Here is a 23,313-nt window from a genome sequence, read left to right as displayed (position 1 = left end):
TGAACCTGGAAAGCATTATGCTAAATGAAAGAAGCCAGACACAAAAGATCACATATTGTATGATTCTGTTAATATGAAATGATTAGAATAGATAAATCCACAGAGACAGAATGTAGACTGATGGTTGGCAGGGATTGGTGGGAGGAGGGAATGGGGAGAAACCACTTACTGGGTAAAAAATTTTACTGTAGAGTGATAGAAATGTTTTGGAACTAGATAGAGGTGGTGGTTGCATAACATCATGAATGTACTATATGCCACTGAATTGCTTACTTTAAAATGGTTACTTTTATATTATGTGAATTTTACCTCAAATTATTTTTTAAAGAGCGTATGCAACAAAAGAAAGAATAGATAAACTGGACTTCACCAAAATAAAAAAGTTTCATACTTCAAAGAATGTACCAAGAAAGTGAAAAGACAACCCACAAAATGGAGAAAGTATTGGCAAACATTTTTCTGACAAGGCTTTACTATCCAGAATACATAAAAAATTCTTGCTAGGGACGGTGGCTCATGCCAGTAATCCCAGCACTTTGGGAGGCTGAGGTGGGCGGATCACCTGAGGACAGGAGTTCAAGAACAGTCTGGCCAACATGGCAAAACCCCGTCTCTACTAAAAAAATGCAAAAATTAGCCAGGTGTGGTGGCACATGCCTGTAATCCTAGCTACTCAGGAGGCTGAGGCATGAGAATTACTTAAACCTGGGAGGCAGAGGTTACAGTAAGCCAAGATCATGCCACTGCACTCCAGCCTGGGTGACAGAGTGATACCCTCTCTCAAAACGAACGAACAAACAAAAAATGGACAAAGGATTTGAACATATATTTATATGTCCACAGTTCAATGGCCAATATACACCTGAAACAGTGCTTGACATCATTATCAGGGCAATGCAAATCAAAATCACAATGAGGTAACACTTTTTATTCACTAGGATATAATAAAAAAGACAGTAACAAGTGTTGGTAAGGATGTGTTGAAATTAGAATAATAGCCAAAAAGTGGAAACAACTCAAGTGTCTGTCAGTTGATGAATGGAAAAATAAATGGTATATATATACAGTAGAATATTAATCAGCCACTAAAAGGTATGAAGTACTGATATATGCTACAGTGTGGATGAACCTTGAAAACATGCCAAGTAAAAGAAGCCAGTCACAACAGGCCACATATTATATAATTTTGTGATTTCACTTACATAAAATGCCCAGAATACACAAATCCATAGAGACAGAAAATAGATTAGTGATTTCTGGGGCTGGGAGTGGGGGCAGTGGGAAATAGGAAGTGACTGCTAATAGATATGGCATTTCTTTTTGGGGTAATGATAATATTCTAACATTAATTTTGTCAATGGTTGCACAACCTTGTGAATATACTACAACCATTGAATTGCACATTTTAAGAGAGAGACTTAGAATTTTAGGCTCTGTGAATTATGTCTTAATAAATATATACATGCATACCTTATTTTATTGTGCTTTGCTTTATTGCACTTTGCAGATAATTGCATTTTTTACAAGTTGAAGGTTTGTGGCAATCCTGTGTTGATCAAGCTGTTGGTACCATATTTCCAAGAGCGTGTGCTCACTTTTGAGTGTCTGTGTCGGAATTTTTAAGCAATAAGTTATTTTTAAATTAAGGCACGCACACTGTATTTTTAGACATAATGCTATTATACACTTAATAGACTATAGTATAGCGTAAACATAACTTTTATCACTGAGGAAACCAAAAAATTTGTGTGACTCACTTTATTGCTTTATTAGCTTTATTGCAGTGGCCTCAAACTGAACTTGCAGTGTATGCCTGTACAGCTTGATTTTTTTGTAGCTCCTGGAGTTTTATTCAGACGACTTCTTTGAAGTTTGGGAAAGAACCCTGGATTGGCAGGTGACCTGGGTCCCTTTTCAAAATTGCCACTCACTGTGTGACCTTGGGTAGGTCACTTTTCTCAGGTGTGTTTTATGATTTGTATTATGAGATTCCTCCCTACAGTTTCTTTCAGCTGTGACATTTTATGATTTTTGGGAGGAACTCCTTGCTTAATAAGGGTTCCGTATAAAAGACAGGAGGTCTGTTCCTTCCTGGTGTCTGCCTCCTGTATTTTTAGGACTTCTGTGCTTGGTCCTTGCCTTATTAAGTGACCTTTGGCAATTCAGTTCTGCCTGGATTTGGGTTTCCTTTTCTGTAAAATGGGTTTGGTCATTAAAGGTTCTTAGTGGCTCTCTCATTCAAGGATTCTGATAGAACTGGGTATACTCCTGGAAGCTAAGATTTTAGAAATCAGCAGCTGTCCTGATGGCAAATATTGTTTTTATATTTTTCTACTGATGCTTGTCTACTGAAACTTTTGAAAATTGCCAGCTGGAGTCTGAGGAAAATACTAAGGAGCTCTTTGCCAGGAAACTTCTGAAAGGGGTGGGGGCGTGCCTGCTGGATGTTTACAAATAGTCCCTTGATCTGTGCCCCTCTAGACTTTATTTTCCCTCTGAGCATGGACTAAAAATCCCTATTTCAGTGCTATTCTTTAACACCCATTTAGGACCTAGAGGCCTGTACTGGGTCTGACCTGTGTTCTGAAGTTAGGATGAGTTCTTAAGGCTGAATGAGCAGACACTTAGACCTCATCATCAGTCATTTAGCACACAAACACCCCAGAGAACCTAGACTTGGTACAGCTGTGAGCTATGGCCACCTCACCGAGCCATAATAAAAATTCTGCTATTGGTCTGAGGCTTGACATATCTCACATAAAAGGTTTGTCATGCAGTAGCCAAGAGGGCATGCCGAGGGAACAGGTGCCATCTGTCCACAGCAGCCTCAGAACTTGGGAAAAGGGAAGAGGGATCAGATTGGCTCAGCAGAGGGCCACCTCAAGGTCCATTTTCTGACAGTAGAAGGCATGCTCAGTCCTCCCCATGTGACCACAGGCCTTTACACACCGCCCTTTACAGTCTTTTTCACTCTGCAGAGTTGGCTCTGGGCTTACAGGCCCATTTAGGGCTCTCCAAATAGTACCAGTTTGCAGATGTTAGGGGTGTTTGGAGATGTTAGGAGATGTTATCCATCTTCTACTTCCGTTAGAGGAAACAAGATACAATAAAGAGTTCCAGCTTTGAAATCAAGCTGACTAGCTCTATCACTCAGTAACTTTGTGACCTTGGACACATTTCTAAGGTTCTCTGTGCCCCAATTTCCCCTAAATAAATGGTAGCTACTATTTTCAATTTTTAACGTGTGCCTACAGTGTGCTTAGTTTTGGGCTAGGGGCTAGTGTGCCCTTTGTGCTTTCAGCAGGAATATTGAGAAAAGTGCAGGGAGGCCGACAGAATAATTGTTGCAGGTCAGGGGCAGTTGGAGATAGGAAAAGAAAAGACTATGCCTTATCTTCCTTCTTCATTGGCTCAGAAAATAGGGGAAAGTCCTCAGTGAGCAGGAGTGGTTGCTTTTCTGGCAAATTGAACTGGATAACGTAGAATAAGAAACCAAATGAAATAACTAGGCTCAATCTGCATACCCACCTTAAGTATTTGAAGTATTGGAAGCACTCGTTGCGTGGAGTCTTGTTTGAACAAGGATACCTTTGACTTTTGGTAAGAATATAAAGGGGATATTGAAGTTGAGAAACCCTAGGAAACCAAGATTAAAAGTCCTTAACAAACAGGGGAGACAAAGAATACCCCAGGCTCTGGTAGTGGCTCTGGAGGAGGCAGGTGTGTTCCAGGAAGAAAGACAACTCACTGTGCTGCAGAAATAGCTCCTCTTGGAACCCAAAAGGTAGGAGAGTGAGGGCTTAAGTATGCCTAGACTTGTAGCCTGCCTGGAGGCTAGGGGATGGCCATGAGAGGACCCTCGGTTTTCTTTCAGAGAGCCTAGAATAAACATATGAAGGACATGGCCACCACCCTGACCTAGTAACCCCCCTCCCTTGGGTGGAAATAGGATGTGTTAATTTGTCTTTGATCCCATCTCATCCCCATGTCCTGCTGCTCAGCCTTTCTGTGAGCAGCTATGATGGTAACTCTTTTTGTCAAACTATGGGCATCAGTATCATATGGTTTCTTTTTCTGGTGTCTTGACCCTCCCTTAACTTGGTGGCTCGACCCGGGTCCTTTTGGATTTCCACCAGCCTCACGTCCTTACTGTGTCCAAGGATCATGCCAGTCCTACCTCCTCCTCCACTGTCTAAGGGCAACTTGCTGTGCACAGAGGGTCATTAGCCCTGGCATAACTCCCTTTTTTCCCTCTTTCTCTGACTCCCACATCCAGGGCTCCTCTGAGCCCACAGCACAACCTAGACAGAGGATGCAGGAGCAGCCGTCTCCTTATAGTGCCCCTTTCAAGTCTTTTGTGCTGTGGCACAGAGCCCAGATCTGGTATACCAGGAACAATGTTAGTTCCCGAAGTGCCTCTCTCCTGATTAGCTAAGTGTTTAGGATGTGGCTTTTGCTTTTTATCTTTTGGTGTCATTTCTTGTTTAACATTTAAAGTTTGCTCTGGACAATGGGCATTCTTTGAACCCCAGTTGGTGGTTGGGGCCCTCCTGCTTCACTGAATTGCTACCAGGTGTTTTCTGGAAATAGCTCTGCCCCTCAGTTTCTGGTAGGTGTAATGTCTCATCAATATCAATTTCTTGATGCTATCCTGTTCTAGAGTCTCTGGATTTCACAGTAGCCTAGAAATGTTCACCATAGATTGAGACTTCTGGACCTTTCCCTGATCTGTGCCAAGAATGGCCTGGTAGTCCAGGAGACCTAGTTCCTACAGTGACTTCAGTCCTACAGCCAGAACTAAGGCTTCTGGTGACATTGCTTTATATCCTTTATACCAGTCATCTCCATTTACCTACTGTGGAACTTTAGAATTGCTTACCCTGTAGGACAGAAGCCACTACATCTGGGCATATGGGCTCATCCTAGCCCAAAGATGGCTAGGGTATATTGAGAAGGCACTAGTTCTCTCCTCTTCACTGCATCTTAAGGAAGTGTGATTTAATAAGCTTCCTGTATTGCTGTAAGACCTCTCATTTCAAAACAAAGCCTTGGCTAGCAGAGAGATAGACATAGAGCTTACTATAATAGTGTATGGGAATTGTGTATCTAAGAAGAGAAACTAATTCCTTCTCAGTGGGAGAGTGGGAGAGTGTGCAGTGGAGTCTGCAAGGCTAAGTGTGCAGTAGGCACCCTAACTCACCATGCCCTCCCCTCTTTGGCAGTGACCCGCCATAATCACCTCAAGGACTTCATGCTGGTGGTGTCTATCGTTATTGGTGTGGGCGGCTGCTGGTTTGCCTATATCCAGAACCGTTACTCCAAGGAGCACATGAAGAAGATGATGAAGGACTTGGAGGGGTTACACCGAGCTGAGCAGAGTCTGCATGACCTTCAGGAAAGGTAAGGCCCTGCCATTACCTTTGGCTCCTGGGAACCTCCTATTTCCACCTGAGTGTGAGCCACTTGGCCCCTGAGACCTTGTTAACATGGCAGCCCAGGCTGCATCATCCTTCCAAAACTGCACTGCAAGTTTAGGTTGCTGATATTCCAAGTGCCCTGGGCAGTTATTCCTCCTGGGGAGAAACTTGTTTCTATCTTTTTTGCCTCTTAGCTTCAGAGGGAGAAATGTGTAGCTGCCAGAGGTCTTGAGCTTCCCATTGCTTGTTAGGGGGTCATTCTTCCTTCATCCGTCTCTGGACTGCTTCTCTTAGCATATAAATAGATATAATGAACTGTTCTTTACTGTTCCCCAAAGAAACCTCACAAACCTTCCTTCTTACTGGCCTTAGTTCTTTCTTATAAGGAATCTAAATCTCATAAACGCTGACTTGCTGTATGACTTTGGATAAATCTCTTTCCCTCCCAGGACTTATTTCCTCATTGGTAATATGAAGGGATTGACCTAGGAGAATGCTAAACTCTCCTAGAACACTTCCAACTCATATGGTGTGGGATTCTGTTAAAATAAAATATGACTTCAAAACTATGGCAGAAGATTTAGCTGTGAAAAGAGAGTGCCCGTTAAGTCAGTCGGTCAGTCAGCCTGTGTATTTCCTAACATATAGTAACCAGTTCTGTGATGGCAGTTGTAAGAAATTCACTGTTCCTGAGGAAACAAAACTTACACACCCACAAGAAGCAGCAGTGAGAGCACACTTAATGCAGACTTAGTTCCAGACTCAGCTTATAGGATAAGAATGCTAATGACTAGAAAGACAAAGAGGTGAATGAGTGGATGTGGGACTCTGAGGAGGTAGCCTTGAAAGATGGGTAGGGAGGTCCTGGGTGTTAAGGTTGAGTGTATAGGGTGGGGCCAGATCCCTGGGACCTTAAGATGCATGTGGGGAAATTAGTAGGATGCAGAAGGCAATAGAGAGTCAAATCAGGTTTTTTTGGTGGTTTTATTTTCGAGAAGAGGAGAGGCCTATTCAGGACTGTCTTTTAGAAAATGATTCTGGAAGCCTAGGGACTCTAGTTGGGAAGTCTTTGCAGGAATTCATGTAAAAGGAAATGAAGTCTTGTCTTTTCATTTATTTCTATTTATTATTATTATTTTTTTGACTCTGGGTCTTGGTCTGTTGCCCAGGCTGAAGTTGAATTGCATGAACATGGCTCACTGCAGCCTCCACCCCCTGGGCTCAAGAGATCCTCCTGCTTCAGCCTCCTGTGTAGCTGGGTGCATGCCACCATGCCAGGCTAATTGTTTTGATTTTTTGTAGAGACAGGGGTCTTGCTGTGTTGCCCAGGCTTTTCCTGAACTCTGGACTCAAGAGGTCTACCTCAGCCTCCCAAAGTGCTGGGATTACAGGCCTGAGCCACTGTGCCCAGCCATTGTGTTATTTTTAAATGGTAAACACTATTTTCTTTGGAGGGGTGGGGAAAAGACTTCTTGTGAGCCAGGTATTGTTAAATAATTAAATGGATTATTGCTTTTAATCACTATAGCCCTTTGAAGTAGGTACTATTAGAGTTGAGGAAATGAAGGCTCAGAGAGGGTAAGTGCTTTGCTCAGGGTCATATATCAGTAAGTAGTAAACTAGGAATTTTGACACTCCAGGGTGCTGCTTTTACTGAGGTAGCAGACTTACTGGGTTTATTTCCATGGGCTGGGCTTCTAGGGAGCGAGAGGGGTCTGATCTCTAAGCTGAATCCTGGCTACTCTGCTGGGCCCCTTGTTCTTGGGCCCTTTGCCAATTAGGGGCTAACTGCTGCTGTCTGAGCAGTCCCCATACCTCATTTGTTTGAAAAACGTGTACTGTTTCCATTCCAAAGGCAAAAGAATCTAGGCAGGAGACATTCCAAGTTTGGGGATAAAACTAAGCTCCCAGCACTCCCTGCTCCCTAAGACCTCCAGAGCTAAGTGACCACTGCGGCACTTAGAAAGAGACAAAGACACCCCTCCCCTTTCCCCCCTAGAGATAGGCTTGCACACATGCACACATATATCCTCCTCTGAGTGTCCAGAGCCCACTGCCACCTTGTTCCTCCTTGTATTAACAGACCTGCAATGCCAGCTTTTACAGAGCTTTATTACAGAGTTCCTGATAATTTGTGTGAATAAATATAATTCTACATGTACATTCCAGTTAGGATTTCATTGAGTTTCAAGATAATTATTTGAGGCAGGCAGGAATTTTGATTCCCAAAGCAGGCAAAACTTGCTCATCGTCACACAACTGCTTAGAGGCAGGACTAATTGCAATGCTAATGGTTGTTGCCTTGGAGTGGGGCAGTGCCTAATTGTATATTTATTTGCTCATTTCTGCACCCAACAATAATTATTGATCTTCATCTCTAACAGACCTTATTGGCACTATGAAAGGGGGTCAGTCTTGATTCTACTATAAAGGAGCTCACTATTATAAAGGACAGACTTATCGTAGTATTGGCTTTTCTCAAGAGGCTGCTTTCATAGAGGACAGTATCCTTAATGGTGTAACTTTATACAGTTGGGTCATGGAAGAGTACAATAAAGAAGGACATTCAGCAAGGGAAGGAGATGGCAGGAAATGGCGCCTCTGGTTTGTCTTTACCTATGCATGTATTGCCATCTGGTGTTCATTTTCAGGAGGTTCAACTCCCTTTCTCTTCAGGGACCAAGTAGGCAGATTACAATTCGCGGGAGCTTGCAGCCTAACATTTCCTCCTCTTACCTCCTTGCTTGTTCCACGATACCTTTTGAGGTCTCCACCACTGATAGCTCTGGACTTAGAGTTTTGTTTTTAACAGATTGAGTTCTGTTTGTTTCATCTGTTTCATCTACTTAATTATCTCAGTGATCAGTATTCTCTCAGGGTCCTTCTTGTTCTGTAGTCTATCCTTTCTTTTCCATACCTCAAGTCTAAACTATATATCTTATCTCTTCTTCACCATCCTTTCCCCTTCCTAATCTGGTCCCCTGGTAATCTGGTGGTTTTTACTTAGAAAGGAAGACCAGACAGTAAAGTCCGTTCTCTCTTCCAAAGGGATTAGCAAATTCTTAGTCTTTGTTCTGGGTGTAGCCCAAGTCTCCCTTTCTTTCCCTCACTCCTGTCAGGCAGAGCTGATTACTCCATCTTTTGGGTGCACTCAACATCATATATATATATATTTTATATATATGTATATAAAATAAATTCTATAGTGAAAAGATATATATATATATCTTATCATATATATGATAATTTTATTATGGAATTTGTCACACTGTATACAGTTACCTGTTTACTTGTCTTTGTTGGAGTAAATCATGAGCTCCTTAGTGGCAGGGACAGATTTCTGATTTATTGCCATACGTTTAGGGCTTAGCACAGGGCTTGGCACTTAGTAGGCACTTGAAAGAACTTGGTGAATGAATAGATGAATGAATGAGTGTATTAATATAGATAGCCGTGTGGAGGAAAGAAGTGAGGAAGGGAGAAGGCTTGTTTAGCTGGATGGAAGGTTTTGTCAGTGAACTGAGGGAATGTGTGTGACGGTGCAAGGGTAGACTTACATTATAACTCATGCCCTTGAGATCTTATCCACTAAGGAAGATACTTGGGAAAGGGACTCAGGGCCTGGGGGCAGCAGGGGACTCTCCTGAGCCCTGCCCAGCCCCTCTGGCATAAATTTAGTTTGTTTTTTGCTTCTGGGAACAGAAGCTCAGGAATCCAAGAGGTCTAGCTCAATAGTTCCTTCCTCATCTTCCTTAATCCACCCCTCTGCTACCACCCCAGTCATTTCTCAGCCATTAGGTTTTTCCTGGATCTTTTTGTCTAGCTTGCAGGGTATTCTACATTTATTGAACTTTCTAGATACCACTACATAAGGGGATTAATTGTGGCATTTGAAGTTACACAGATTGGAATTCTAGCCTCAGTTCTTCCTGCAAGCTGCTTTCCCTCTCTAAGGCTCCATATCTGCCTGTCCCAGGCTGATAATGGTACCAATATATCATTATCTGCTGGGAGGACAAATGGGAAATACCTTGTAAACTGGTACTTGTTATGATTTTTGTATGAGACAGTTTAGAGGAGGGATTCAGATGCCTGAGAACCTGGCTCCACAGCCTTGATTACTGGCAGCAAAATGATGGTCAAGGTGTGAATTAGGTAATAACTGTGGTTTCTATTGGCCCTGAGTTAGCTCAGAGCCAGACAGTCAGCAGAGCAGGGAGAATATATGCTGAGAGTTGGAGCCGTCATTTTCCTCTTTGGTGCCATGACTCATGGCATGTTGGGTGGCACCCCCTTGCCTGGCCTCCTCCAGCTCCCTGCATTGCCCCCCAGGCTGCACAAGGCCCAGGAGGAGCACCGCACAGTGGAGGTGGAGAAGGTCCATCTGGAGAAGAAGCTGCGCGATGAGATCAACCTTGCTAAGCAGGAAGCCCAGCGGCTGAAGGAGCTGCGGGAGGGTACTGAGAATGAGCGGAGCCGCCAAAAATATGCTGAGGAGGAGTTGGAGCAGGTAGGAGAGTCCACAAATTCCTGGACACCTTGACGGGTGGGCAAAGGGCAGGGGCCCAGGGTCTGGCTGGAAGTTTCATGTGTGAGGAATTTGAAATGTGATCCAAAGACTATGCTCTAGAGTCACTGGACTCTTACCAATAAGAGTTCAAGTTGTAAAAAATAGTCACTGTGGGCACAGTGGCTCATGCCTGTAATTCAGCACTTTGGGAGGCCGAGGCAGGTGGATCACTTGAGGTCAGGAGTTTGAGATCAGCCTGGCCAACATGGTGAAAGCCCATCTCTATTAAAAATACAAAAAAATTAGCTGGGTGTGGCGGCAGGCACCTGTAATCCCAGCTACTTAGGAGGCTGAGGCAGAAGAATTGCTTGAACCCCGGAGGCGGAGGTTGCAGTGAGTCGAGATCGTGCCATTGCACTCCAGCCTGGGCAACAAGAGTAAATCTCTGTCTCAAAAAAAAAAAAAAAACCAAAAAAAAGAAAATTATAAAAATAGTCACTATGATTTTCAAAGAACAGTGGATAATCGGTGATAACAGTTATTTTGTTTCTTTTTTTGAGGGATTTACATAAAGTGTACAAGTCATAAGTATACAGCTGGCAAGCTTTTGCATATGCATGTACCTGTGTTACCACCACCCAGATCAAAATACAGAACCTTCTCAGCACCCCAGAAAACTCACTTTTGCTCCCCCAGTTAATATTTCATCCAAAAGTTAACTACTGTCACAACTTGTAAACCAGTTAGTTTTTGTTTGTTTTTTTTTTTTGAGACGGAGTCTCGCTCTGTGGCACAGGCTGGAGTGCAGTGGCCGGATCTCAGCTCACTGCAAGCTCCGCCTCCCGGGTTCACGCCATTCTCCTGTCTCAGCCTCCCGTAGCTGGGACTACAGGCGCCCGCCACTTCGCCCGGCTAGTTTTTTTCGTATTTTTTAGTAGAGACGGGGTTTCACTGTGTTAGCCAGGATGGTCTCAATCTCCTGACCTCGTGATCCACCCGTCTCGGCCTCCCAAAGTGCTGGGATTACAGGCTTGAGCCACGACACCCGGCCCCAACCAGTTAGTTTTGTCTAATTTTGAACTTCATATGAATGGCATTATACAGTATATACGCTTTTGTGTTTTGTTTCTTTCACTCAACATTATGTCTATGAGAGTCATCAAAGTTGCATGTAGTGATAGTTGGTTTATTTCCATTGCTGAATTACTCATCTATTGTATGAGTATACTATAATTTATCCACTCTTCCGTTGATAAATATTTGGGTTGTCTGTAGCTTTGTTGACTTTTATGAATAATATTGCTATGAATCTTCTTGCATATGTCTCTTGGTGGGCATAAGCACTCATTTCTGTTGGACATATAATAGAGTATTCATGTATTTAGCTTTTTTAGAAACTGTCAAACAGTTTCCCAAAATGATTGTACCAATCTATACTGCCACAACAATGTAAGAGAATTCTAGTTGATCCATAACCTCAGTATTTTTAGGCATTTTAATTTTAAACATTCTGGTAAATGTATAGTAGTATCTTGTGATTTTAATTTTCATTTCCCTAATATTATTAAATACCTTTTAATAAATTTATTGGCCATTTGATTTGGGAATCTCTTCTCATTTTAAAAATTGGATTGTCTTTTTCTTATTGATTTGTAAGCATTATTTATATATTTTGGATATTAGTGTTTTGTCAGTATAAATACACACATGTACAGAAAATATTTTCTCTCAGCCTTGACTTGTTTTTTTGCTCTCTTAATATTGTCTTTTGATAAACAGAAGTCCTTGATTTTAAGGGCTTCTAATTTAATCAGTTTTTTAAATGACTGATGCGGCCAGGTGTTGTGGCTCATGCCTGTAATCACAGCACTTTGGGAGGCTGAGGCGGGCAGATTACTTGAGATCAGAAGTTCGAGACCAGCCTGGCCAACATGGCAAAAGCCCATCCATACTAAAAATACAAAAATTAGCTGGGTGTGGTGGCACACACCTGTAGTCCCAGCTCCTTGGGAGGCTGAGGCAGGAGGATTGCTTGAGCCTGGGAGGTGAAGGTTGCAGTGAGCCAAGATAGTGCCACTGCACTCCAGCCTGGGCAGCAGAGCGAGACTCCATCTCAAAAAAAAAAAAAAAAAAAAAAAAAAAATTGATACTTTTTGCTTTTTGTTTCTTGTTTAAGAAATCCTTCCCTATCCCCAAGATATTTCCCTAAATTTTCTTCTGAATCTTTATTGTTTGTCTTTTCACATTTAGGGATATTATTTCAAATTAACTTTTGTATGTGATATGAAGTAGGCTGTCAAGGATCTTTTTTTTTCCCTCAAGTAAGGTGATCATTCAAGAATCTCTATTTTATATTTTTATTATCATTCAGGTCAAAAGTTTTCTAATTTTTATTGTGGCTCCTTTTTTGGCACATGGTTATCTAGTATATTGCTTGATTTTCAAACACTTGAGGACTTTTTTACTTATCTTTCTTTTACTGGTTTCTAGTTTAATTTCACTATGGTCAGAGAACATATGCTGTGTGGGTGTAGTCCTTTGAAACTTGTTGAGACTTGATTTGTATGAAAAAAAACTAAGCAATTCAGTTAAAAGTCAGAGATTGTCAGATTGGATTAATGCCAAAACTCAATTATATGCTGTTTATAAGAGACACACTTTAAGTATAAGAACACAAAAAAAGCTTAAAGGAAAAGGATGAGAAAAGATATGTTACAAAATAAAGCAGCAAAATGAAGCAGGGGTAGCTATATATTGATATAAATATAATATTTATATTAATATAAAATAGGATTTAGGTCATGAAGTATTGACCTAAAGCAATTGCTAAGTGAAATAAAGCAAAGGTAGCTGTATGTTAATATAAATGTAATATTTACATTAATATAAAGTAAACTTTAGGTCAAGAAGTATTACTAGACCCCAAAAATAGATATTTCATAATGATAAGTAGATGAATTCAATTTAATATATAATAGCCCTTAATTTGGATACATCTAATGATATAGTCTAAAATAATATAAAGCAAATATTGACTGAACTAAAATGATACTAGACAAATTTTATAATCAAAGTTAGAGATTTTAATATACTTCTCTCAATAATAAGTCACCAATAGCATCCATAAGGATATAAAAAATTTAAAAACATGGTTAATAAGTTTGAATTCCTTGACACATATGGAACACTCTGCCTAACTCTAGAAAATACATTCTTTTTAGCACTTATGTATCTCTTAAAATATTACTTCTGCTCCATTCTCTCCTCTCCTTCTGAGAATGTAATATTTATGTTAGATCTTTTAACTCTATTCCACATGTCTCTTATGCTCAGTTCTGTTCTTTTTTCTCTCTGTGTTTTGATTTGGTTATTTTCTATTGATCTATCTTTTAAGTTCTTTAATTCTGCATTCTACTGTAAGCATTCTGCTGTTTAACCCATCCAGTGGGTTCCTACTCTCAGACAATGTATTTTTCAATTCTAGAATATCCACTTTACTCTTTTATAGGTTCCAGTTCCCTGTCCAGAATTTCTATCTTTTATCTACTGTATCCATCTTTTCCTGTATTTCCCTTAACATAGCAATCGTAATTATTTTAAAGTCCTTGTCTGGTAATTCTTACATCTGGATCATTTATGGGACTGCTTATTTTTCCTCTTGATTATTAGTCTTTTTTTTTTTTTGCCATTTATGTCTAGTAATTTATTTTTATGACATGCTGGACAGTGGGTATTTAAAAAAATAAAGGCTCCAGATGATTTTCTCTTCCATCAGGTAGTTTTCCCCCTTTCTTTCGTGGAGTATATTAAGGAACTGATCACCTCAAGCCAATCAGAGATCGAGCTGCATTTGAACTAGGTTGTAGTTTTAGTAAAACTTGGTGTAGCTTTCATTTGTCCCAGTTTCTCAGATATGTCCCTCCCTGACTTTTAAATGGAAAGCTGTTAGTTTCTTTCTCTTCAACCCTGAAAGACTATGAGAGATGCAGTTCTGCCACATCGTAGGCTGTTTTCTTGGTGCCCCAGTGGAGATCTTCTACCTGGGTCCAGTGCAATTTTCAGCTCTCACCTAAAATCATCAGTGTCTCCCAGGAAGAAAATGACTGACAATTGACAACTCATCTTAGAAAGGCTTTTTCTCTCTGACTTTTAGTTTATCTAGTCTAGTGGTTCTCACACTTTTTGTTCTTAGAACTCTTTACTCTTTTTTTTTTTTTTTTTTTGAGACGGAGTCTCGCTCTGTCGCCCAGGCTGGAGTGCAGTGGCGCGATCTCGGCTCACTGCAAGCTCCGCCTCCCGGGTTTACGCCATTCTCCTGCCTCAGCCTCCCGAGTAGCTGGGACTACAGGCGCCCACAACCGCGCCCGGCTAATTTTTTGTATTTTTAGTAGAGACGGGGTTTCACCGTGGTCTCGATCTCCTGACCTTGTGATCCGCCCGCCTCGGCCTCCCAAAGTGCTGGGATTACAGGCGTGAGCCACCGCGCCCGGCTTTTTTTTTTTTTTTTAAGATGGAGTCTCGCTTTTGTCACCCAGGCTGGAGTGCAATGGCACAATCTCGGCTCATTACAACCTCCACCTCCCAGGTTCAAGCAATTCTCCTCCTGCCTCAGGCTTCTGAGTAGCTGGGATTATAGGTGCCTGCCACTACACGTGGCTAATTTTGTATTTTTAGTAGAGAAGGGATTTCACCATATTGGTCAGGCTGGTCTCAAACTCCTGACCTCAGGCGATCCACCCGCCTTGGCGTCCCAAAGTGCTGGGATTACAGGCATGAGCCACAACACCCAGCCAGGACCCTTTACTCTTAAAAACTATTTAAGACCTCAAAGAACATTTTGATAGGTGATAATACTGTTGATATTTAACCTATTAGAAATTAAAACAGAAAATTTAAAAATATTTATTAATTCATTTAAAATAACTATATCAGGCTGGCCACAGTGGCTCACACCTGTAATCCCAGCACTTTGGGAGGCCGGGGCGTGCAGATCACTTGAGGTCAGGAGTTTGAGACCAGGCTGGCCAACATAGCGAAAACCCATCTCTACTAAAAATACAAGAATTAGCCAGGCATGGTGGTAGGCACCTGTAATCCCAGCTATTCAGGAGGCTGAGGCAGGAGAATCGCTTGAACCCGAGAGGCGGAGGTTGCAGTGAGCCAAGATCACATCACTGCACTCCAGCCTGGGTGACAGAGCAAGACTCCATCTCAAAAATAAAAATAATAATAATAATAATAATAACTACATCAAACCCCTTAGATGTTTACACAAATAACATATTTTCTAAATTTTTCAAAATAAAAACAATTTTGAAAACACAATTTTCATAAAATGTATACAGCTTTTTCCAGATGTTGTGTTGGATCAGAATTGTTTTTCTCCTATGACCTACTATATCTTACTGGGAAGTGGAAGTCAGGTGATAACACTTTATTTAAAACATATAGATAAGTGTTTATTAACTTTGGCTGCATATTAGAATGACTTGGAGAGCCTACTTTAATGCCCAGGCAAACACCCCAGATCAATGAAATCAGTATCTCTAGGTTGGGGCCCAGATATCTGTATTTTTTAAGTTCCTGGCCAGGCATGGTAGCTCACGCCTGTAATCCTTACACTTTGGGAGGCAAAGGGCGGGCAGATCGCTTGAACCCAGGAGTTTGAAACCAGCCTGGGCAACATGGCAAAATCCCATCTCTAACAACAACAACAAAAAAATTTACTGGGTGTGGTGGTGCACGCCTGTGGTCCCAAAGCTATTCAAGAGGCTGAGGAGGGAGGATCACTTGAGCCCGGGAGGCAGAGGTTGCAGTGAGCTGAGATTCACCACTGCACTCCAGCCTGGCCGACACAACAAGACCCTGTCTCAAAATAAAATAAAGTAAAAAAGTTCCCCATGTGGTTACAGTATGTTACAAGGTTGAGAACCACAGCTACAAAATAAAAGGACAAGAACTCTGACTTGCCCATATGTTGTCTTCCCATCAGACATTTGTTACTGTGCATGGCATGATATGTCTGTCTCTGTCTGTCTGTCTTCCATCTCCCCCATTCCTTATTTTGTAGTTACTTCTCTCATTGACCAAACAGCTTTTTTTTTTTTTTTTTTTTTTTGGCAGTGTCTCACTCTGTTGCCCAGGCTGGAGTGTGGTAGAATGATCTTGGCTCACTGCAGTCTTGACCTCCTGGACTCAAGTGATCCTCCCATCTCAGCCTCCTGAGTAGCTGGGACCACAGGTGCACACCATCCCACCTGGCTAGTTTTACAATTTTTTTTTTTTTTTTTGAGACGGAGTCTCACTCTGTCGCCCAGGCTGGAGTGTAGTGGCCGGATCTCAGCTCACTGCAAGCTCCGCCTCCCGGGTTCCCGCCATTCTCCTGCCTCAGCCTCCCGAGTAGCTGGGACCACAGGCGCCCGCCACCTTGCCCGGCTAGTTTTTTGTATTTTTTAGTAGAGACGGGGTTTCACCGTGTTAGCCAGGATGGTCTCAATCTCCTGACCTCGTGATCCATCCGTCTCGGCCTCCCAAAGTGCTGGGATTACAGGCTTGAGCCACTGCGCCCGGCCTAGTTTCACAATTTTTTGTAAGATGAGGTCTCACTGTGTTGCCCAGGCTGCTCTCGAATTCCTGGGCTCAAGTGATCCTCCTCTTCGGCCTTCCAAAGTACTGGGATTATAGGTGCGAGCCACTGTGCCTGGCTCCCAACAGGTTTTGAGCCTTGTAGGCCAGCCCCTTTGTATGCCTCCCTGACTGTCATGCTTCCCTCTATTTGCTCTCTTTTTTTTTCTTCTTCATCCATTATTCCCTGCTTAGCTTATCCCATTCCTTAAACTGCTTTTAATTTAGTACTTGATCATAAATTTTCAGACTTGGTATATTAGTTTCTAAAGTATTTAGTCTTCATTTAGAAGCTACATAAACAGGAGTGGGCTATTTTTAGTTTTTTTTCAGGGAACAGAAACCAAGTGAAGATTGGCACTCTCATTGCCTCTCAAAGGAATAAAGGTGTTCTGTCCCTAGCTGAGGCCCTCCTGGCCTATCTTAGGCTGTGGAGAGGACCTCAGGCTTGCTATGGGATGCTTACCTCATTGGCTGAAGCTGGGGATAATAAGACTGCTTTCAAGCATCTTCTCTGGGATTCTGTTCAGGTAGGAGAGTTGGAGATCACTTATGCTGGTAGCTTGGATGAGACAGCAAGAAACCCTGTGTACATAATGTCTGTATGTACTTTCAAGTCTTTTACACTTGAGTGCTTTGGACTGCCTCATTGCGTGCTCCCTGCAGAGAAGTTGGTTATTTCTACTTATACATTGGTCCTCTCATGTCTTGGCTTCTGTTGGCAATGCCTCTGTTAGGTGTGGGCATGCTCATTGTCTTCCCACCTTGTACAGAGTTCTTTTCAAAGCCCACTTGCTCTACTCCCTGAGAGAATCATAGACACAGTCTCTGGGCTAGAGGAGACTCTGGAGAGCATTCAGGACAATACCCTTCTGAAGTGCCAATCATTTTTCAGGTCTCTCTGACATGAGCTCTTCACATACCTCCCATAACAGGGAACTCACTCTCTCCTGAGATCACCCCTTCACTGATAGTTTGGATTTGCATGGGAGAAAGTCCTGCCTCACACCGAATTAAGAACTGGTTTAGGAAGCACAGGGTCACACAGCCAGTTAAGTGACAGACCAGGGACAAGAACCAGATTTTCAGATTCCTGACCAGTGCTTTTTCTGTCACGTTGTGATGTCTTGAAGTCTAAGCACAGACCCTGACTCTTGGTAAGAAGATGATTCATTAGCTAACCTGTTCCTGAAGAGATCAGGGAAGATTGCTGGAACTTGCTGCATGACCAGGAAAGTAAGCTGATGTGATAGAAAAGAATGCCTTCGTCTGGGAACAAAAACATCTCAATTTGGGTTCTGGTTGACACTGTGGACCTTGAATAGGTTAATTTTCTTCTCTGAGCTTGCTTTCTTCTATATAAAATATGGAAAATAATCCTTACCCTTTCTCCTTCCTGGGAGAGTTGTAAAGCAGATAAGAAGTCTGAGTTCTGAAGCATCATACAGAGGTGTTGGAGAGTATTAATAGCAGTAAATGAACTCACATCCTTTTGGCTGCACAGGTTCGGGAGGCCTTGAGGAAAGCAGAGAAGGAGCTAGAATCACACAGCTCATGGTATGCTCCAGAGGCCCTTCAGAAGTGGCTGCAGCTGACACATGAGGTGGAGGTGCAATATTACAACATCAAGAAGCAAAATGCTGAGAAGCAGCTGCTGGTGGCCAAGGAGGGGGTGAGAACTGCCCTTCTATTGCCCTCTTTTCTCCTTTTTGCCCTTCTCCCTTTTACCTGCATATCTTCCTCTTCTTTCCCTCTCCCTGTTCCTCCCATTGGGTGAAGAGATATCCTGGTGGTGGGTTCTGTTTCTTTCCTAATGTTCAGCTCCTGACAGTGTCCTTAGGCTTCTGGAGGAGGGAATGAGGGTGTAGGGGCATTCCCGCCTATCTTCTGGAAAAGATGAAATAAGTGGAGGCAGGCAGAGGGAAAGCTCTGCCAGCCTCAGGCTGCCATGGGGACAGAGGTCCTCCTGGGGCAAAAGGGCTATCAAGGACCCCTTTGCTTCTCCCCTCGCTTTCTCTATTTTGTCCCCTCCTTTTTCTTCTACCTTGCCTGCCTTTCTCTTTTTCCTCTTTCTCTTCCTTTTCCTTGTGCAGTCTAAGTTGGGCTAGGGGGAGTGGGCCCCAGCCATAGGGGAAGGCCTGTCTTATTTCTTCCAACCTTGAATCCCTGCTCTTTTTGAACTGGGGGCCTCATCTTTGCAGGCTGAGAAGATAAAAAAGAAGAGAAACACACTCTTTGGCACCTTCCATGTGGCCCACAGCTCTTCCCTGGATGATGTAGATCATAAAATTCTAACAGCTAAGTAAGTAACACCAGTTATCTACTCTGGCAATGTCCATATCATCCTCAGAATTTGAGGGCATACAGGGCCTCCAACACCAATTCCATTTCCTCATTGGTGGAGGGACAGGTCTGGTCTCCTCCTTCAGCCTTTATTTATCTCTCGCCTTGCTCTTAAATTTATGAGTTTATTGTGTGTTTTATTCACACATATTCTCAAAACCTGTTCCTCTGAGAAGAGGCTTCATTCCTATTGGGGTTCACACCAAGTCCATGCCTGCCATTCTCTTTCCTCTGTCTTCAGGCAAGCACTGAGCGAGGTGACAGCAGCATTGCGGGAGCGCCTGCACCGCTGGCAACAGATCGAGATCCTCTGTGGCTTCCAGATTGTCAATAACCCTGGCATCCACTCACTGGTGGCTGCCCTCAACATAGACCCCAGCTGGATGGGCAGTACACGCCCCAACCCTGCCCACTTCATCATGACTGACGACGTGGATGACATGGATGAGGAGATTGTGTCTCCCTTGTCCATGCAGTGTAGGTGACCTCTTTGGGGGGATGAAGGAAGGAGCTTTTGATGCACAGGTTGAGAAGTCTGTGGCCTCTGTTGTGCTTAAACAGCAGATGGGGCAGATACCCAGGAAGATAGTTCAATCATGACCTTGGTCAATAAAGCACAGTTTGCTCAGGTTATTTCTTTATAGTTGTCCTTTTGGTGTTCTTTCCTTGTTGTATGCTCTGTATGCCCCTTTGGGTCTATTATGCTAAGTGTGTCTCCCTTCAGTCTTTTTCACTTTATTGTCCCTAACTACCATTCTATCTACCTTTATAAAAAATAATGCCCTTTAGTGAATTTCAATGTAAAAATGGCATTCATTTTGACTATTTATTGAACTTATTTATTTTGATTTTTGTTCATTATTCTTAATTGCTAAAGTAGATGAATGGAATGATGTTTCTCTTTGTCTTTTTGTGAGAGGCCCTATAAAGCAGTAGTCCCTTAAAGTGATATAGTCCTAAATCCTCTAAGTTGGAAAGGCATTCTTGCCCAGGAGGGATCTCCTGCACAAGCATGTCTGACTTTCCACCTGGACTCTTGGATCCCACCCTCTCTTCCTCTGTCCTGGGTCTTCCCTCTCCCTTTTCTCCCCTGCAAGTGATGAGAGTTGAGTAGAGCAGAACCAAATGGAATAACACTGGAATTCTTCAGTGAATGAAGGGAGTTTTCCCTTACTGGCCCACAACTGAATTTTTCTTTGGATCAGATGCTATTTTAAGTAAGTAGAATAGCCCTTATGGTAAAGCTATTGCCCTAGGCCCATATTCTGCCAGTACAGGGGAGGGCAGAAGTCTGGGGCAGGGTTAGGGGCTTACTTTCACATTCTTTAATAAGGCTGGATTCCCACTCCAGACAGAATTTATTTGTAATTTTGTCAATAATACTTTGCCCCTGGCCAAGCCTCTTGGTTCTTCTGATCTGATAACTTGTTAGGCCTTTAATCAAAGGCTTAACAAGGACAGGATCACTGACAGGCAGAGCTTGATCCTGACTTGTTGATCTGAAGTCTTCTGTGTTCTCCAGGCTGGGAGGGACCTTAATTAGCTCTGAGCTACCCAATCCCTGCCCCCAGTCCTTCCTTTATTACATTGATGGCAGGCCAAAGCCCTCCATAAATCAGATTCTATTCTCCTTTTTGGCCTGGCTATTGACCCTAGATGCTGCCTGGCTGATGGGGCGTAGGTTCAGTGACCGCTCTCTCTGCTCTACATCCGCCGGCTCAGATGATCAGTCCCTCTGGAAATACCCCGGTTTGAGGAGCCCCTTTGGGGCATTTTGTTTTTCCAACTTTTGGGACTAAATCAACACTCCTACCCCATGGGTCCCTTCTCCTGCCTGCTTCATGCCCCTGCCTGTTCCCTCTATCCCCTCAGCACTGTCCCTACTAACTACAGGGAGGAGTTCGGGGGTAAGAAGAATCAGCCTGCTTGGCAAGAGCTGGTTAGAGAACACCCCTGGTAATGGAAGGCTTAGGCTTCTCCCTTTAGCTCAGCTATGCAGATAACCTGGTAGCCCTTCTTCCAGCTGGGCTGGGAGGGAAAGAGGGAAGGAAAAATCATCCCTTTCTTTTCTCTTTTTCTTGTTTCTCCCTTTTCTTCCCAGTTTCCCCCTTCTTTCTCCCCCTTCCCCTCCTATTCCAGACTTCCTCATCCTCTTCAGCCTCTCTTTCATACTTTGAAAGCTACCAGCATAGAAGCCCTGCCTCCTGAACTCTCTTATCACTATGGAACTATGCTCTCTCCCTGATGGCCCTTCCAAGGCTTCTCTCACCCTTGTAAGAGGCCCTTTCTCTCATCTTTAGGGAGAAAGCAGAGAAGCCTATCTATCAGGGTAGGGGAGAAAGAAGAAAGGTCTGTACTCTCTTTTAGCTGGGAGTGAGCCCAAGGGGGGGATGCACTAGCATATTCCTAAGTTACTTGGTGCCCATGTGTCCCTTCACTGGGCATGGTGGCCATTATCTCCAGGACCCTGATTTGCAGCCTGATCCAAGAGCTGGTTCTTTGTTGTTTATGTGCTTATTGGAAAGTGAAAAAGAGTGAACATTAGCATAAAAAGCATCCATAGTCCCACCATATTTGAGCACCTTCTCTGTCACTCTTTTGTCTGTGAAACTTTTTATGTGGTTAAGATAATGATAGCCACTACCATTTATTGAGTGCCATAACCTGAAACAGGTGCCTTAAAGACATTATCGTGAAGTCTCAGAAGAACCCTGCAGGATTTTAGAAATTAGGAGTTAAAATGGGGAAGTCAGCTGCTCAAAGTCACAACTAGAAGTGAAAGTCCTGGTTTCAAACTCTAGTGTTTGGTACTCCAAAGCTCAAGGCTAGTACATATAATTCTGTATCCTTTTTCCCCTCTGAACATTTTAATAGGCATTTTTCCTCTTTTCTTTTTTTTTTTTTTTTTTTTTTTTTGAGACGGAGTCTGGCTCTGTCACCCAGGCTGGAGTGCAGTGGCGCGATCTCGGCTCACTGCAAGCTCCGCCTCCCGGGTTCCCGCCATTCTCCTGCCTCAGCCTCCCAAGTAGCTGGGACTACAGGCGCCCGCCACCTCGCCCGGCTAGTTTTTTTTTGTATTTTTTAGTAGAGACGGGGTTTCACCGTGTTAGCCAGGATGGTCTCGATCTCCTGACCTCGTGATCCGCCCGTCTCGGCCTCCCAAAGTGCTGGGATTACAGGCTTGAGCCACCGCGCCCGGCCTCCTCTTTTCTTAAAGTCTTTTTATAAGCATCATTTTTAATAGCTCTATAGTATCCCAGAAACTGGATATATTATCATTTTCCCATTGTTCATTCTTTATGTTTACTTTCATACAGCTATTAATAAAAAGTAAACAATTATGTTTACTTCTCATTCAATTATTAATGGTGAACATGTTTATGTATAAGTCCTTGTGAATGCTGTGAATTATTTCCTGAGGTTGGCTTTCTGAAAAGGCTGGTTCTTAGTACTCTCCCGGACCTTGTCCCAAGCCCCTATCCTACCCTTCCTTGCCTGTGTCTACTCACTAACTGCCTTGCCACTTCCCTTTATAGTAACATTGGCCATAGGTCTCCTTCTATTGGAATTGCCACTAAAACTGACCCGGGCACCTCATCTTCAATTTCCCAGCCTTTTAGGACCCCTGGTGGGAGGTTTCTGGGAGGAGGTGCCCCATCCTCCCAATTGGCATTAGAGGCCCAGGGTGGTCTCCAGCAAGCATTTATTCATGGGCACCTCTTTACCTGCCAGCCCAAAGTGAGCTGGCCCCTCCTGACACTTTCTTCATTCTTCTTGCAGCCCCTAGCCTGCAGAGCAGTGTTCGGCAGCGCCTGACGGAGCCACAGCATGGCCTGGGATCTCAGAGGTTGGTAGAGGGCGAGGCTGGCCACTTCTTGACAAGCCGGGTATCTCTGCGGCGAATGCGCAGCCTTTCATCTGGACAGTCTTTCAGTTCTGAAGGCTACGGGACGAGCTCTCCATCTGCCTCTGCTGCTGCTTCTTGCTCCTCTTCTACCACCACCATCACCACTACCACCACCACCACCACCACCATCACCACCGTCCATGTCCACCCTGTTTATTACCACCACAGCACTTCCTATTTCCTCCAGACGGAGCCCTACCCTGACACACCCCCTTCTGACAGCACCGCTGTGATGCCTGGGCATTCAGAGAGCTTGGGGTATCAGCTGTCTCTCTTCTCTTTCTTCCCTTCCTTCCCTTTCTGCTGCTTTTACCTTGGTTTCTGCCTGCCAGCTGCTGCCTGATCAACTCTGGGGGTGTGTGCAGTGGGGAATCTTCTTCTTATCCTGTTTGTTCCCAGCTCTGGGATTCCTTTTTAAGGTCAGCCTACTTTCTCCCCTTCTGTGTTTGGGGTTTGCTGACTCTAAAAATGAGTAACGACTTTCTTCCCTCATGACCCTATAGCACTTTTGC

At 43.3% G+C, this 23,313-nt stretch overlaps 2 protein-coding genes across 5 annotated transcripts in view; one reads left to right on the top strand and one right to left on the bottom strand.

The window, feature by feature from the left end:
* RHOG (ras homolog family member G) overlaps positions 1-23,313 on the bottom strand; it is a 1,041,648-nt gene that overhangs the window by 219,775 nt on the left and 798,560 nt on the right. The gene's annotated exons all lie outside the window — the stretch shown is intronic.
* STIM1 (stromal interaction molecule 1) overlaps positions 1-23,313 on the top strand; it is a 217,224-nt gene that overhangs the window by 187,846 nt on the left and 6,065 nt on the right. For 2 of the 4 annotated variants that reach the window (XM_050756139.1, XM_050756140.1), the window contains exons 6-11: positions 5,223-5,400; positions 9,750-9,927; positions 18,056-18,223; positions 18,753-18,853; positions 19,136-19,371; positions 22,675-22,741. In XM_050756139.1, the coding sequence (XP_050612096.1) occupies positions 5,223-5,400; positions 9,750-9,927; positions 18,056-18,223; positions 18,753-18,853; positions 19,136-19,371; positions 22,675-22,741 (928 nt within the window). Of the gene's footprint in view, positions 1-5,222; positions 5,401-9,749; positions 9,928-18,055; positions 18,224-18,752; positions 18,854-19,135; positions 19,372-20,550; positions 20,644-22,674; positions 23,060-23,313 lie in introns of all 4 variants that reach the window. The other 2 variants (XM_050756138.1, XM_050756137.1) reach the window with 2 other exon arrangements.

This window comes from Macaca thibetana, chromosome 14 (assembly GCF_024542745.1).
Source record: "Macaca thibetana thibetana isolate TM-01 chromosome 14, ASM2454274v1, whole genome shotgun sequence".
NCBI lineage: Eukaryota > Metazoa > Chordata > Mammalia > Primates > Cercopithecidae > Macaca > Macaca thibetana.
Note: the sequence above shows the minus strand (reverse complement) of the source record. Positions and strands in the feature narration are given on the sequence as shown.